Below are 17,953 nucleotides of genomic sequence, written 5' to 3' on the forward strand. Positions count from 1 at the left end.
TCCATCCCTCAGACGGCACTGTATCAAAAACCGACATCAATCTCTAAAGGATATCACCACATGGGCTCAGGTACATTAAGAAAACCACTGTCACTAAATACAGTTGGTCGCTACATCTGTAAGTGCAAGTTAAAGCTCGACTATGCACAGCGAAAGCCATTTATCAACAACATCCAGAAACGCCGCCGGCTTCATCTAAAATGGACTGATGCAAAGTGGAAAAGTTTTCTGGGGTCTGACAAGTCCACATTTCAAATTGTTTTTGGAAATATTCGACATCGTGTCATTCGGACCAAAGGGGAAGCGAACCATCCAGACTGTTATTGATGCAAAGTTCAAAAGCCAGCATGTGTGATGGTATGGGGGTGCATTAGTGCCCAAGGCATGGGTAACTTACACATCAGTGAAGGCACCATTAATGCTGAAAGGTGCAGGTTTTGCTGCCATCTAGGCGCCATCTTTTTCACGGACGCCCCTGCTTATTTCAGCAAGACAATGCCAAGCCACATTCAGTACGTATAACAACAGCGTGGCTTCGGGAAAAAAAAAAAAAGAGTGCGGATACTTTCCTGGCCCGCCTGCAGTCCAGACCTGTCTCCCATGGAAAATGTGTGGCGCATTATGAAGCGTAAAATACGACGAGACCCCGGACTGTTGAAGGACTGAAGCTCTACATAAAACAAGAATGGGAAAGAATTCCACTTTCAAAGCTTCAACAATTAGTTTCCTCAGTTCCCAAACGTTTATTGTGTGTTGTTAAAAGAAAAGGTGATGTAACACATCGTGGTCGGTAGTAGTGGGTTTCAGTAGGCCTTTAACAAAAAGCGCAAAAAAAAGAGGAGAAAAAATATATATATAATATGTAAATACGACGTGTTATTTTTTATATTGCTACTACAGTACATTTTTACTCTACTTTATACCTGCATTATATTTTCCATCCTTACATTTTCCATTCTTTGGAACTGAGCTACTTTGTGAAATTATTTCCTTTGTGGATCAATAAAGTTTGTTTAAAGGCCTACTGAAAGCCACTACTAGCGACCACACAGTGTGATAGTTTATATATCAATGATGAAATATTAACATTGCAACACATGCCGATATGGCCTTTTTAGGTTAATAAATTGCAATTTAAAATTTCCCGGGAATTTCTTGTTGAAAACGTCGCGGAATGATGACGTGTACACGTGACGTCACGGACTGTTAGGAAATATTAGCGCTGCACCGCTCGCAGCTAAAAGTCGTCTGCTTTAACCGCATAATTACACAGTATTCTGGACATCTGTGTTGCTGAATCTTTTGCATTTTGTTCAATTAATAATGGAGAACTCAAAGTAGAAAGATGGAGTTGGGAAGCTTTAGCCTTTAGCCACACAAACACACGGTGATTCCTTCTTTAAAATTCCCGGAGGTGAAGCTTTCCTATTGATCAGAGCGGTCAAGCGAACATGGATCCCGACCAAATGTCAACCAGCAGTTTTCGGTGGGAAAATTGTGGTAAAAAGTCGCCACTTACCGGAGAACAGCTGAGCTTGTGCCATCCATACAACTGCCGTCGACTTCCATCAGACACTGGCCTTAAGACACCCGTGGACACACCCTTCCTACTGTCAGGTACTATTTAACTCACTAAAACACTAGCAACACAATAGAAAGTAAAGGGTTTTCCCAGAATTATCCTAGTAAATGTGTCTAAAAACATCTGAATCCGTCCCAATGCAATCGCGTATTTTTTTTAACTAGATTTTTTTTTTCCTAGCCCGTCGCTATCAATATCCTCAAACAAATCAATGGGGAAAATGTTGTTTTCTCGGTCCGAATAGCTATTTTTGCTGGAGGCTCCCATTAAAAACAAAGTGAGGATGTGAGGAGTGACGTCATCGTCTGCGACTTCCGGTAAAGACAGGGCTTTTCTGTTAGCACCAAACATTGCGAACTTTATCGAGTAAAATTTGCGAACTTTATCGTCGGTGTTCTCTACTAAATCCTTTCAGCAAAAATACGGCAATATCGCGAAATGGTCAAGTATGACACATAGAATGGACCTGCTATCCCCGTTTAAATAAGAACATCTCATTTCAGTAGGCCTTTAAAGGCCTACTGAAAGCCACCACTAGCCACCACGCAGTCTGATAGTTTATATATCAATGATGAAATATTAACATTGCAACACATGCCAATACGGCCTTTTTAGTTTACTAAATTACAATTTTAAATTTCCCGGGAGTTTCGTCTTCGAAACGTCGTGTAATGATGACGTGTACGCAAGACGTCACGGGTTTTTAGGAAGTTCGAGTGCTGCACACACACACAGCTAAAAGTCGTCTGCTTTAACGGCATAATTACACAGTATTTTGGACATCTGTGTTGCTCAATCTTTTGCAATTTGTTCAATTAATAATGGAGAAGTCACAGTAGAAAGATGGAGTTGGGAAGCTTTAGCCTTTAGCCACACAAACACACGGTGATTCCTTGTTTAAAATTCCTGGAGGTGAAACTTTCCTATGGATCAGAGCGCGGTCAAGCTAACATGGATCCCTACCGAATGTCAACTAGCAGGTTTCGTTGAGAAAATTGTGGTTAAAAAGTCAGTTCTTAGCAGAGAAAATCTGAGCTTGTGCCGTCCACTCGCCTGAGACACTGCACGTCAAGACACCCATGGACGTACACCTCTGACTATCAGGTACTATTTAACTCACTAAAACACTAGCAACACAATAGAAGGATAAGGGATTACCCAGAGTTACCCTAGTAAATGTGTCTAAAAACATCGGAATCCGTCCCAATGCAATCGCGTTTTTGTTTTTTTCTAGTCCGTCGCTATCAATATCCTCAAACACGACGAATCTTTCATCTTCGCTCAAATTAATGGGGAAATTGTCGTTTTCTCGGTCCGAATAGCACTTTTTGTTGGAGGCTCCCATTAAAAACAAAGTGAGGATGTGAGGAGTGACGTCATCGTCTGCGACTTCCGGTAAAGGCAGGGCTTTTCTATTAGCGACTAAAAGTTGCAAACTTTATCGTGGATGTTCTCTACTAAATCTGTTCAGCAAAAATATGGCAATATCGGGAAATGATCAAGTATGACACAGAGAATAGACCTGCTATCCCCGTTTAAAGGGGAACATTATCACAATTTCAAAAGGGTTAAAAACAATAAAAATCAGTTCCCAGTGGCTTGTTGTATTTTTTGAAGTTTTTTTCAAAATTTTACCGGTCTCGGAATATCCCTAAATAAAGCTTTAAAGTGCCTTATTTTCGGCTCTCTGCGAAGACACTGGCCATTTCCCTGTGACGTCACACAGTGCTGCCAATGTAAACAAACAATGGAAATACCACAGCAAGATATAGCGACATTAGCTCGGATTCAAACTCGGATTTCAGCGACTTAAGCGATTCAACAGATTACGCATGTATTGAAACAGATGGTTGGAGTATGAAAATATTGAAGAAGAAACTGAAGCTATTGAGCGAATAGCTATTGACGCTATTCATAGCCATAGCATGGCCGAATGGCTGCGTTAGCATCGCCGGTAAAATGTGCGGACCACACGTTTAGGACTTTCGCATCTTTTGACACCGGAGCAACTTAAATCCGTCGATTGGTAAGTGTTTGTTTCGCATTAAATGTGGGTGGAAGGAAATGTAATATAGTTGCAAATGCATCTGCAGGTTATCCATACATCTCTGTGCCATGTCTGCTTTAGCACCGCCAGTAAATAGCATGTTAGCATTGATTAGCGTAGCATGTTAGCATCGATTAGCTGGCAGTCAACATCAACAAAACTCACCTTTGTGATTTCGTTGACTTTATCGTTACAAATGCATCTGCAGGTTATCCATACATCTCTGTGCCATGTCTGTAATCGCCGGTAAAATGTGAAGACACTCTGGCACATTCAATGGGGGTCTGGCGGCAGACACTTTGGCATCTTCGGGCCAGTGGTGCAACTTGAATCCCACCCTGTTAGTGTTGTTACACCCTCCGACAACACACCGACGAGGCATGATGTCTCCAAGGTTCCCAAAAATAGTCAAAAAAACAAAAAATAACATAGCTGAAACCCGGTGTTTGTAATGTGTTGAAAATGAAAATGGCGGGTGTGTTACCTCGGCGACGTCACATTCTGACCTCATCGCCTCCAGCGCGATAATCAGAAAGGCGTTTAATTCGCCAAAATTCACCCATTTAGAGTTCGGAAATGGGTTAAAAAAATAAATGGTCTTTTTTCTGCACCATCAAGGTATATATTGATGCTTACATAGGTCTGCTGATAATGTTCCCCTTTTAAATAAGAAAATCTCATTTCAGTAGGCCTTTAAGTCTATTCTATTGGGGCGGTATCGCTCGGTTGGTAGAGCGGCCGTGTCAGCAACTTGATGGTTGCAGTTTCGATTCCCGCTTCCGCCATCCTAGTCACTGCCGTTGTGTCCTTGGGCAAGACACTTTACCCACCTGCTCCCGGTGCCACCCACACTTGATTGATTGATTGATTGATTGATACTTTTATTAGTAGATTGCACAGTACAGTACATATTCCGTACAATTGACCACTAAATGGTAACACCCCAATAAGTTTTTCAACTTGTTTAAGTCGGGGTCCACGTTAATCAATTCATGGTACAAATATATACTATCAACATAATACAGTCATCACACAAGTTAATCATCATAGTATATACATTGAATTATTTAAATTATTTACAATCCGGTGGGTGGGATGAGGAGCTTTGGTTGATATCAGAACTTAAGTCATCAACAATTGCATCAACAGAGAGATGTGGACATTGAAACAGTGTAGGTCTTATTTAGTAGGATATGTACAGCCAGCAGAGAACATAGTGAGTTCACATAGCATAAGAACAAGTATATACATTAGAAGTACATTTGAGTTGTTTATAATCCGGGGAGATGGGATGTGAATGGAGGAGGGTATTAGTAAAGTGTTGAAGTTGCCTGGAGGTGTTGTTTTAGAGCGGTTTTGAAGGAATATAGAGATGCACTTACTTTTATACCTGTTGGGAGTGCATTCCACATTGATGTGGCATAGAAAGAGAATGAGTTAAGACCTTTGTTAGATGGGAATCTGGGTTTAACGTGGTTTGTGGAGCTCCCCCTGGTGTTGTGGTTATGGTGGGCATTTACGTTACGGAAGTAATTTGACATGTACTTCGGTATCAAGGAGGTGTAGCGGATTTTATAGACTAGGCTCAGTGCAAGTTGTTTGACTCTGTCCTCCGCCCTGAGCCAGCCCACTTTGGAGAAGTGGGTTGGATTGAGGTGTGATCTGGGGTGGAGGTCTAAAAGTAACCGGATTAGCTTATTCTGGGATGTTTGGAGTCTAGATTTGAGGGTTTTGGAGGTGCTGGGGTACCAGGAGGTGCAAGCATAATCGAAGAAGGGTTGAATGAGAGTTCCCGCTAGAATCCTCAAGGTGCTTTTGTTGACCAGAGAGGAGATTCTGTAGAGGAATCTCGTTCTTTGGTTGACCTTTTTGATCACCTTGGTTGCCATTTTATCACAGGAAAGATTAGCCTCTAGAATGGAACCTAGGTAAGTGATCTCATCCTTCCTGGTGATAACAATGTCACCCACTTTTATAGTGGTTTAAATGTAAAAATTAGATATTGGGTTTCACTAAGTAAAGCGCTTTGAGTCACTCGAGAAAAGGCGCTGTATACATATAATTCACTTCACTATTCCAGGTCCTTATAGTAGCTGTTAGCCGTCCTGCTAGCTCCTTCAGCAGCATTACGTTAGCGGTTAGCTAGCCACGTGCCGACGAGGCGGCCATCTTGGTCAGGGCCAAGTGCCTATCAAGGCAATGCGTGTTTATGAAAAGTAAATGAAAACATGCTCGTTTCTCGACCCATTTCCACGCGGCTCACTTTAGCGACAACGTTGCTATTTATCCACTTCCTCTTCATTCATTCGTCCCATCCGCCTAACTGATTTATCTGGAGCTAGCTGCGTTAGCCTGTGTTTACCTTGTTAGCATTAGCCCTGTTAGCCATTAGCTGCGTGTGGCGCCAAGTCGCAGAGACTTTATACACAATAACATCACTGGCACACCTGCGGAGGTCTCACCTGCTCGCTCACCCCGCACACACACACACACACACACTCACCAAAAACTCACCTGCGCTTCCATGTCGCCCGCGTCAGGTCGTGTCTCTCGTGACGTCATCGCGTCATGACGTATCGCTGCGTGCGCGATCCCGAGGAAGACGCTGGCGCTGCTGTATTGTGTTTGGTTTTGTACTCATTTGGAAAATTATTATTATTTCTCGATTGTTTGTAAATGTTGCACTTTGTAAATAAAGGTTCATAAATAAAAAATAAAAACAAAAGTGTTGTGCTGTTTTTGTACGTGTTTTAAATGCCACTGTTCAATCAATCAATCAATCAATGTTTATTTATATAGCCCCAAATCACAAATGTCTCAAAGGACTGCACAAATCATTACGACTACAACATCCTCGGAAGAACCCACAAAAGGGCAAGGAAAACTCACACCCAGTGGGCAGGGAGAATTCCCATCCAGTGGGACGCCAGTGACAATGCTGACTATGAGAAACCTTGGAGAGGACCTCAGATGTGGGCAACCCCCCCCCTCTAGGGGACCAAAAGCAATGGATGTCGAGCGGGTCTAACATGATACTGTGAAAGTTCAATCCATAGTGGCTCCAACACAGCCGCGAGAGTTCAGTTCAAAGCGGATCCAAGACAGCAGCGAGAGTCCCGTCCACAGGAAACCATCTCAAGCGGAGGCGGATCAGCAGCGTAGAGATGTCCCCAATCGATACAGGCGAGCGGTCAGTCCTGGGTCCCGACGAGCGGTCCATCCTGGGTCTCGACTCTGGACAGCCAGTACTTCATCCGTGGTCATCGGACCGGACCCCCTCCACAAGGGAGGGGGGGACATAGGAGAAAGAAAAGAAGCGGCAGATCAACTGGTCTAAAAAGGAGGTCTATTTAAAGGCTAGAGTATACAGATGAGTTTTAAGGTGAGACTTAAATGCTTCTACTGAGGTAGCATCTCGAACTGTTACCGGGAGGGCATTCCAGAGTACTGGAGCCCGAACGGAAAACGCTCTATAGCCCGCAGACTGTTCATCCATCCATCCATTTTCCTATCGCTTATTCCCTTCGGGGTCGCGGGGGGCCTATCTCAGCTACAACCTGGCGGAAGGCGGGGTACACCCTGGACAAGTCGCCACCTCATCACAGGGCCAACACAGATAGACAACATTCACACACTAGGGACCATTTAGTGTTGCCAATCAAATATTGAACTTTATAAATAAGGGTGTATAAAAAAAAGCTAAACGTTTTATATTTGCACACGTTGACTACTTCCTTTCTCTGACGTATTTGATGAGGTATGTCGTGCTATGTGAAAGGGGGGGTGGGGGAAAAAATCGATTCGAATACGTCGTGCGGTTCAGAATCTATTTTATTTTTTTATTTTTTAATCAATCCAACAAACCACTACACAGCAATACCAAAACAACGCAGTCCAATTCCAAAACCGAACCTGAGCCAGCGACACTCAGAACTGCAATAAACAGAGCAATTGAGAGGAGACACAAACACCACACAGAACAAAAATGAATATTATCGACAACAGTATCAATATTAGTCATAATTTTAGCATAGCAGTGATTAAAAATCCCTCACTGACATTATCATTGGACATTTATAAAAAATAATCAAAAAGAACAATAGTGTCACAGTGGCTTACACTTGCATTGCATCTCCTAAACTTAACAACACACTTGTCACATCTATGGATCATGTTTGGTTTTTGATTTTGGACAATCAGTCACGTTTTGCACTTCCTGGTTTTGTTTCCATGCCAACCTCGTTAGTTTTCACCTGTCACGTCCCTGTTCTCAGCCTCACCTGTTTTCACTAATCATCACAGCTATTTAAGTCACTCTTTCTTGTCTTGGTCCTGGGATCCTCACTCTCACGCACCCTACCCATGCTGTTCACGTCCTGGGATCCTCACACTCACGCACCCTATCCATGCTGTTCAAACTTTCACGTCTTCGTCCACAGTTGCATGCCGTGTAAGTTTATGTATTTATGCCACAGTGCACTCTTTTGTTTCATGTCTTTAGTCTTGCCATCGTGCTCTTTAAGTTCATAGTTAAATTGTCTTTCATGCCAACGAGCAGGTGTTTTTGTTTCACGTTTGTACTGTTTAGCCAAGTTTCTTCCTCTTTGTGAGCGCCCTTAGTTTGATTATTTTTGATTATAGTGTTTAAATAAAAACATGTACCTGAATTCACGCCTGGCTCGTCCTGTGATCCCGCCGCGTCGAAGGAGCACACTCAATCCATGTCCAAGCCTGACAACACACTGTGTCCAATGTTTTCACAAAGATAAAATAAGTCATATTTTTGGTTCCTTTAATAGTTCAAACTAATTTACGTTATTGCAATCAGTTGATAAAACATCATCCTTTACAATTATAAAAGCTTTTTACAAAAATCTACTACTCTGTTGCACGTCAGCAGACTGGGGTAGATCCTGCTGAAATCTATGTATTGAATGAATACACAATCCTTTTGAATCGGGAAAATATCGTTTTTGAATCAAGAATCGAATCGAATCGAATCGAAAAAATCCATATATTATCAAATCGTGACCCCAAGAATCGATATTGAATCGAATCGTAGGGCAGTCAAAGATTCGATATATATATAGGGCTGGGCAACGATTAAAATTTTTAATCGAAGTTAATCGCACTATTTCTCCGATTAACTGCATTGTATACGCAAAGCCCAATAATGAATTCAAAAGTAGTGTGTAGTGCACCTTTATTGGAATATTCTCCCACATGAACAAAAGCGCCAAAACATTTGTTGTGCAAACACAATTTAAATCAGTCCTTGTTAAACAGTAGCAGTTAAATTGTATATTTTATGAAAATCAACTCAAAAAGTGTAAATACAAACATTTAAGCTTATTGCCACTGCCAGGGTATTTAAGTTATCCTGTTTGTTATGGAAAATAAATATAATCTACAAGCCATAATCATAACATCTGAACAGGCAATTTCTGAGGTAACAGAAGAAACATTTTTTTTTATCAGGGATCTTATGTTTAAAAAACCTATATTATAGGTAGTGGGCTGTTTTAGGCAATTTTGGATCAAATTATCCGTAGTAGCAATATTAATAATGTTGTGTTTATTCTGCGTAGTGCACTTAAAATAATTATGACCATATCTAGGAATTGATATGATGGGAATTTTCCGATTGTTTGCTTGGTGCTTTGATAAACTGAACGCATATACATGGTACTATATTGTGATGTTATGAGCCAGGGGAAAAAAGAACTACCCTACCCAGCATGCAACAGGAGTGACGAGCATGCCCGGTATAGGTTGTGTCGCCATGACGGCATCTTGTATGTTGTGATATGCACGCTCTGAAAGCAAACGTTAAGAACTCAGCCAACACTCCTGGTCTGCATTATTCATAAATAGACAGACAACACATATACTCCGCTGCTTCACAGGCCGCTGGATGTAGTCGGCAAAGTATTCCCATGCTAGCTAGCCGGTCTAGCAAGCACGACTCATTCAGTCCAAAACGGCCCGAACTATCCACATCCAGAATTGTCTGGCGGTCGTAAGTGATCCCGGAGTGACCACGCTGTAAGCCAGCCAGGAAATTTGCAGAATTGTCCGGTATTTTTGCCAAATGTTCCATCTTTACCAAGAGCCCCTCCACGCCGGGGCTCTAAGAAAAGGCGTTAACAAAATAAAAGCATGTAAACAACATACGCGAATGTGCGATAAAATAATTGTCGGCGTTAATAGATTGATGAGTTAACGCGTAATTAACGCATTAATTTGACCACCCCTAATATATATATATATGTTTTAGTTACTTTGAATATACAACCCCCCGGTGCTGTTTTGTATAATTTTGTACTTATTTGGATTATTATTTCTCAACTGTTTGTAAAAGTTGCAATTTAAAAAAAATAAAGGTTTATAAAATAAAGAATAAAAGATAAAACATTGTTGTTATTTATCAATAACTTTTGAACATGCCGAAATAAAAGTTTACTCTTCCACAGCGATGATTAGCATCCGTTCCAAAAGTTGATACATCAATTTTATTTTTGACATTTTTTTTGTTTTGACAGTATGTTGAGAGTGGAGGGAAAAGGAGTTAAGGGAGTGTTGCTATTTTGTGTGTGAATTTACATAAAGAAAATAAGCCACTGGCAAGATTTGGTTGAAATAAACAACACATTTTTATTAGGATTTTGTAAAAAAAAAAATGGCAGCTCGGATTTTCCCTCTTTGTGCCTTTTAGCCGTTAAAAAAATATTCTCTTCTCTCATATTCCATGTAATGTTTTTTTTATTATTTTTTTTAGCAATGGTGTTCCCCGACAGTCAAAGTGAGGCTGAAAACTTCAGCTCCATAAAAATAAAGAAAAGCTGAGTTGTGTTTGGAAGGCAAAAGTCTTTTTTGGTGGCTGCGGCGAGAGAAGCGTGAGTTCCAAAGTGCAATAAATATGAGGAGGAAATGACAGCTAAGAGACAACTAGCCACACATTTGACAAAGTAAAACAACAAAGGAGATCATTTGACGGGATTTCACATACTTTTTTTTCTTTTTTTAAAAACAGTCATTTTTATTTGGGCTGACTTGTCTTGGTTTGTGTCGTCGCTGGCTGGAATCAAACCCTCGACAAAGTGTTTGTGCAAAAACAGAAGCGAGCACTTTGAGGTCCAAAAAGTTGGCATTCTGCACCTTTGAGCCAATCAGAGGCCTGGAAATGCATCAGCTGACTTGGGCGAAGACCAGATGCCGAAAGAGAGAAACAACATCCTCGCACGTGAAAACATGAACACCAGCCGGAATGTGCTCAGCGTCAAGCGGGCGAGCTTGTATTTTTGCCTCATTCTTGTGAGAATCCTGCGTGTGTTACCTGCGAGCAGATAGTACCGTATCATCTCTTCCTCCTCCGGACTTATCAAGTCTGGCTTTAAGTGAGGGATGAGTCCCGGTCCGCCACTTTGTCCCCGTGGCCGTCCCCCGTGGAATCCAGCCGGACTTGGTCCTCCTTGTAAGGTTCCTGGTTCCCATCAGGCCCCGCCCCGGCTTCCGAGCAGGCCCGGGAGCCCGCCTGGCGCTCCTCCGCCTCCCTCTTGCAGTAGGAGTAGCGATGGTTCATGTGCTGCGAGTACGAGCCCGAGTGGGAGAAGCGCTTGCCGCACTTGTCACACTGGTAGGGTTTCTCCCCCGAGTGCAGGCGCGAGTGTTCGATCAGGTGGTGCTTGTGTTTGAAGGCCTTGCTGCAGATGGCACACTGGTGGGGGCGCTTGCCTGCGCACACACACACACGCACACACACGCACACACGCACACACACACACACACACACACACACACACACACACACACACACACACACACACACACACACACACACACACACACACACACACACACACGTCAGATGCTGAGATCCTTCTTCGAGCGCCACTGTCACTCCTTCAAGGTCACACATGACACAGGGCAGACACCACATATGAATGACACACACATCATGTGTTGATGACATATAAACAACTACATGACATAAGAGTGACACAAATATTACATAAATGAGATATACACAAAACTACATGATATAAATATAACATATGAGTGACATAAATGACATATAAATGACATAAATATGACATATAAACAAATACACGGCATAAAAATGACATAAATATGACATATAAATGACAAACATGACATAAAAATGACAAATATGACATAAATATGACATAAATGACACAAATATGACATATAAATGACATAAATATGACAGAAATGACATCAACATGACATAAAAATGACAAATATGACATAAATATGACATATAAATGACACAAACATGACAAATAAATGACATAAACATGACATAAATGACATAAATAGGACATAAAAATGACACAAATATGACATATAAATGACACAAATATGACATAAATGACATAAATATGACATAATGAAATTGACATATAAATGACATAAAAATGACATAAGTGGGGCATAAATATGACATAAATAAGACATATAAATGACACAAATATGACAAATAAATGACGTAAATATGACATAAATATGACAGATAAATGACACAAATATGACATAAATGACATAAATATGACATAAATATGACATAAATTACATAAAAATGACAAATAGGACATAAAAATGACACAAATATGACATATAAATGACATAAACATGACATAAATTACATAAATAGGACATAAAAATGACACAAATATGACATATAAATGACATAAATATGACATAAATGACACAAATCTGACATAAATGACATAAATATGACATAATAAAATTGACATATAAATTACATAAAAATGACATAAGTGGGGCATAAATATGACATAAATATGACACAAATAAGACATATAAATGACACAAATATGACAAATAAATGATGTAAATATGACATAAAAGACATAAATATGACACATAAATGACACAAATATTACATAAATGACATAAATATGACATAAATATGACATAAATATCACATAAATTACATAATGTGTGTGAATGGGTAAATGTGGAAGTAGTGTCAAAGCGCTTTGAGTACCTTGAAGGTAGAAAAGCGCTATACAAGTACAACCCATTTATTTATTTATTATTTATAAAAATGACAAATATGACAAATAAATGACACAAATATGACAAATAAATGACATTAATATGACATAAATAGGACATAAAAATGACATAAATATGACAGATAAATGACACAAATGACATAAAGGACATAAATATGACATATAATTGACACAAAAATAACATAAAATGACAAGAATATGGCATATAAATGACATAAATATGACATAAATATGACATATAAATGACACAAATATGACATATAAATGACACAAATATGACACATAAATGACACAAATATGACATAAATGACATAAATATGACATATAAATTACATAAATATGACATAAATATGACATATAAATGACACAAATATGACATAAATATAACACATAAATGACACAAATATGACAAATAAATGACATGAGTATGACATAAATGACATAAATAGGACATAAAAATGACATAAATATGACATATAAATGACACAAATATGACATAAATATGACACATAAATGACACAAATATGACAAATAAATGACATGAGTATGACATAAATGACATAAATAGGACATATAATTGAAACAAAAATGACATATAAATGACCCAAATATGGCATATAAATGACATAAATATGACATATAAATGACACAAATATGACACATATATGACATAAATATGACATAAATGACATAAATAGGACATAAAAATGACACAAATATGACATATAAATGACATAAATATGACACATAAATGACACTAATATGACATAAATGACATAAATATGACACATAAATGACACTAATATGACATAAATGACATAAATATTACATAATTGTGACATATAAATTATGTAAACATGACACACAATTGACACAAAAATGACATATAAATGACACAAATATGGCATATAAATGACATAAATATGACACAGAAATGACATATAACTGACATATTAATGACAAAAATATGGCATATAAATGACATAAATATGACATAAATATACATATAAATGACACAAATATGACAAATAAATGACACAATGACATAAATATGACATAAATGGGACATAAAAATGACACAAATATGACATATAAACGACATAAATAGGACATAAAAATGACACAAATATGACAAATAAATAACATAAATATGACATATAAATGACATTAACATGACATATAAATGACACAAAAATGACATAAAAATTACAAAAAATGACACAAATATGACATATAAATGACATAAATATGACATATAAATTACATATATATGACATATAAATTACATAAACATGACATAAATATGACATATAAATTACATATATATGACGTATAAATGACAAACATGACATAAATATTGTAACGATGTGTCACTTCATTTCTGTTAGTTTTTTGTGTTTTTGTATTTACTTCCGGTTCAGTGCTCTTATTTTGTTGTATTTCCTGTTTTTATTCACGGAGCACTATTTTTCTCTTTTCGTTGATTGGCAGCGGTTCACACCTGCTGTCAATCACACTAGTGTCTATTTATGTTTCGCTCGAGCACTCCTCAGTGCTCGATGATAACATTATGTTGAGAACGTTTATCTGCACGACTGCTTTATGTTTGCTTTTGTTATTTTCTTTTGTGTATTAAATTCATCTTACCTCCACGCAACTCTCCTGGATTCTTGCATACTCGGGGACACACAACTGCAGCCATGCGACATCCCAACAGTATCATCGAGCCAGAAGAAAGTGTCCTCGCGAGAATCCCTGTCGGCAATCCTCAGCCGACGTTCTGGACCGCACAATTCCTGGAGGACTTGAAGGCCAGGTTTGTGCGGTCCCAGCCAACAGACGCGGACCCTCTCCCCGCGGCAACGCCACCGGCTTCGGCTCTCCGACCGGCGCGTCCCCCGCCGCCATCTTTCCTCTCGGCTCAACGGCTGGCTACGGCTCTCCGACCAGCACGTCCGCCACTTCCTGCATGCCTCGCGGCTCCCGCGGCAACGCTACCGGCTACGGCTCTCCGACAGGCGCGTCCTCCGCCGCCATCCTTCCTCTCGGCAACGCTGCCGGCTACGGCTCACCGACCGGCGCGCCCGCCTCCTCCTTCACGTCTCGCGGCTCCTGCGGCTCCGTCGCCGACTGCGGCTCTCCGACCGGCACGTCCGCCGCCGCCATCCTTCCCGTCGTCTGCTGAGCTGCTTCTCCCTGCTCCTACGCAGCTTCCAGCGGCTGCTCCCCGGCTGCTCTTTCTGCCAGCTCCCGCTCTCTTTTTTGGATCGCCGAGAGCTCCAGTGGAGCCCACAGTGAGGTCACTTTTGTCCTCCTGCTGGGACTCGGCGCGGGACGTGTCTTCGTCCCTCTTCCTGGCCTCCTCCCGCCCGTCCCTGGTTTTCGCACCGGGGGACGCCGACGAGCAGGCATGTCTTCCCGCAAGTGTGGACGGTTTCTGGCAGCCGCCTAGTGGAGGGGGGCCCACAATACACTGCGGTGCAGCCAGGCACACACCGCTGTCATCTTCGCAAGCGTCTCCTTCCTCGGAGACATCTACGTGCCTGGCGGGTTTTCGCACAGCCCCAACGCCGGCTCCACGCCTAGCCCCTACGCCGGCTCCACGCCTAGCCCCTACGCCGGCTCCACGCCTAGCCCCTACGCCGGCTCCACGCCGAGCCCCAACGCCGGCTCCACGCCGAGCCCCAACGCCGGCTCCACGCCGAGCCCCAACGCCGGCTCCACGCCGAGCCCCAACGCCGGCTCCACGCCGAGCCCCAACGCCGGCTCCACGCCGAGCCCCAACGCCGGCTCCACGCCGAGCCCCAACGCCGCCAAGAGCAGCACCACGCCGGGCTTCGTCACCGCCGGCATCCGCTATTCCTCGGCCAGCATTTGCTGCTCCTCGCCCGGCGTCATCTGCCGCTTTCACGCCGCCGATGACGCCTGCCGCTTCAACACCGCCGATGACGTCTGCCGCTTTCACGCCGCCGATGACGTCTGCCGCTTTCACGCCGCCGATGACGTCTGCCGCTTTCACGCCGCCGATGACGTCTGCCGCTTTCACGCCGCCGATGACGTCTGCCGCTTTCACGCCGCCGATGACGTCTGCCGCTTTCACGCCGCCGATGACGTCTGCCGCTTTCACGCCGCCGATGACGTCTGCCGCTTTCACGCCGCCGATGACGTCTGCCGCTTTCACGCCGCCGATGACGTCTGCCGCTTTCACGCCGCCGATGACGTCTGCCGCTTTCACGCCGCCGATGACGTCTGCCGCTTTCACGCCGCCGATGACGTCTGCCGCTTTCACGCCGCCGATGACGTCTGCCGCTTTCACGCCGCCGATGACATCCGCCGCTTTCACGCCGCCGATGACATCCGCCGCTTTCACGCCGCCGATGACATCCGCCGCTTTCACGCCGCCGATGACATCTGCCACTTCCACGCCGTTGATGACGCCTGCGGTTTCCACGCCGCCGGTTACGTCTTCTGCTTCCCGGCCTGCTTCAGCGCGCCCGCTTCTACGTCGGCCGTGGATGTGGCCGTGCCCTGCGCACTCTCCTCTTTTTCGGCCAGTGATTTGGCCGTTCCCTGGCCGCCCGCCTCGCCAGTTCCAGCGGCGCTCTACGCGGCGCCGCCACCTGACTTTCCCTCGCTGGCTGCGGGGACACGAGGTTTGGCAACCCTCCACCAAATCCTCCCTCCACCCTCCCTTACATTTTGGACTTTTTTCCATTTTTTTTTTCTTTCCCAGGGAACATCTGGTATCTGTTCCTTGAGGGGGAGGTCCTGTAACGATGTGTCACTTCATTTCTGTTAGTTTTTTGTGTTTTTGTATTTACTTCCGGTTCAGTGCTCTTATTTTGTTGTATTTCCTGTTTTTATTCACGGAGCACTATTTTTCTCTTTTCGTTGATTGGCAGCGGTTCACACCTGCTGTCAATCACACTAGTGTCTATTTATGTTTCACTCGAGCACTCCTCAGTGCTCGATGATAACATTATGTTGAGAACGTTTATCTGCACGACTGCTTTATGTTTGCTTTTGTTATTTTCTTTTGTGTATTAAATTCATCTTACCTCCACGCAACTCTCCTGGATTCTTGCATACTCGGGGACACACAACTGCAGCCATGCGACATCCCAACAAATATGACTTAAATATGACATAAACATGACATATAAATTACATAAATATGACGTATAAATGACATAAACATGACATAAATATGACTTAAATATGACATAAACATGACATATAAATTACATAATTATGACGTATAAATGACATAAACGTGACAAAAATATGACTTAAATATGACATAAATATGACATATAAATTACATATATATGACGTATAAATGACATAAACATGACATAAATATGACTTAAATATGACATAAACATGACATATAAATTACATAAATATGACGTATAAATGACATAAATATGACAAAAACATGATGTATAAATGGCGCAAATATGACGTGTAAATGACATAAACATGACATAAACATGACATAAATATGACATAAAAGTGACATAAATGTGACATAAAGATGACATATAAATGACATATAAGTATGACATAAATATGACAAACTACATTAGTCTTTTAGTAGTCCTTTTGAGAGGCGGTATAGTACTGAGTACGGCGGTACTATACTAGTACAACCCTAGTGCGGAGACACCATGAAGACTTTGACTTCCTTCTGATGGCTTGATGTGCCCTGACTCTCCCAGGCCCCTGCGGACCTAGTCCCAGGCGCAGTTTTCTATCCACTGTGTGTGTGTGTGTGCAAAGCAAGTGGGAGGGGCTTGATGAGGTGAGAAGGTACCTGTGTGCTCATATTTGTGTCTGAGGAGGGAGCTGGTCTTCTGGAAGGTTTTGTCACACAGGTCACATGTGTACACGCCACCAACCTCCGTCTTCTTCATCTTCAGCTCGCCCTCTGTCAGCTGCTGCAGGTAGTCCACCGCCCCCTGACACACACACACACACACACACACACACACACACACACACACACACACACACACACACACACACACACGCACACACACACAAACTTGTATTTGTTACCTTCTTGAGCCCAGCCTCCCTCTTTAGGAGCAGCCTTTCTAGATATATAAATACGTGTATTTCCAACATGAATAATATATACATACTATGCACATATTAAAAAAGCTTCTTGTGAAAAATGAGTTGGAATTTCACAAGAAAAAGGTCACAATTTCACAAGAAATACGTAGAATGTTGACAGTGTTATAATAAAAGTCCCTA

General features: G+C 42.0%; 2 protein-coding genes across 11 annotated transcripts in view; both read right to left on the minus strand.

The window, feature by feature from the left end:
* Nucleotides 1-6,222, minus strand: part of gtdc1 (glycosyltransferase-like domain containing 1) — a 36,240-nt gene extending 30,018 nt beyond the window's left edge. For 7 of the 8 annotated variants that reach the window (XR_009802988.1, XR_009802987.1, XR_009802985.1 and 4 more), the window contains exon 1: nucleotides 6,144-6,222. Coding sequence is in view for 1 of the 8 variants with exons in the window: in XM_061879964.1 (XP_061735948.1) it covers nucleotides 6,144-6,191 (48 nt within the window). In the remaining 7 variants the exon portion in view is untranslated. The other variant, XR_009802984.1, reaches the window with a different exon arrangement.
* Nucleotides 6,223-7,331: 1,109 nt separating this feature from the next.
* zeb2a (zinc finger E-box binding homeobox 2a) overlaps nucleotides 7,332-17,953 on the minus strand; it is a 40,395-nt gene continuing 29,773 nt past the window's right edge. For 2 of the 3 annotated variants that reach the window (XM_061879966.1, XM_061879965.1), the window contains exons 6-7: nucleotides 17,508-17,652; nucleotides 10,259-11,363 (exon numbers count right to left, since the gene is read on the minus strand). In XM_061879966.1, the coding sequence (XP_061735950.1) occupies nucleotides 11,023-11,363; nucleotides 17,508-17,652 (486 nt within the window). In that variant the 3' untranslated portion in view covers nucleotides 10,259-11,022. Of the gene's footprint in view, nucleotides 8,372-10,258; nucleotides 11,364-17,507; nucleotides 17,653-17,953 lie in introns of those variants that run through there. The other variant, XM_061879967.1, reaches the window with a different exon arrangement.

This window comes from Nerophis ophidion, linkage group LG19, assembly GCF_033978795.1.
Source record: "Nerophis ophidion isolate RoL-2023_Sa linkage group LG19, RoL_Noph_v1.0, whole genome shotgun sequence".
Classification (NCBI taxonomy): Eukaryota; Metazoa; Chordata; class Actinopteri; order Syngnathiformes; family Syngnathidae; genus Nerophis; species Nerophis ophidion.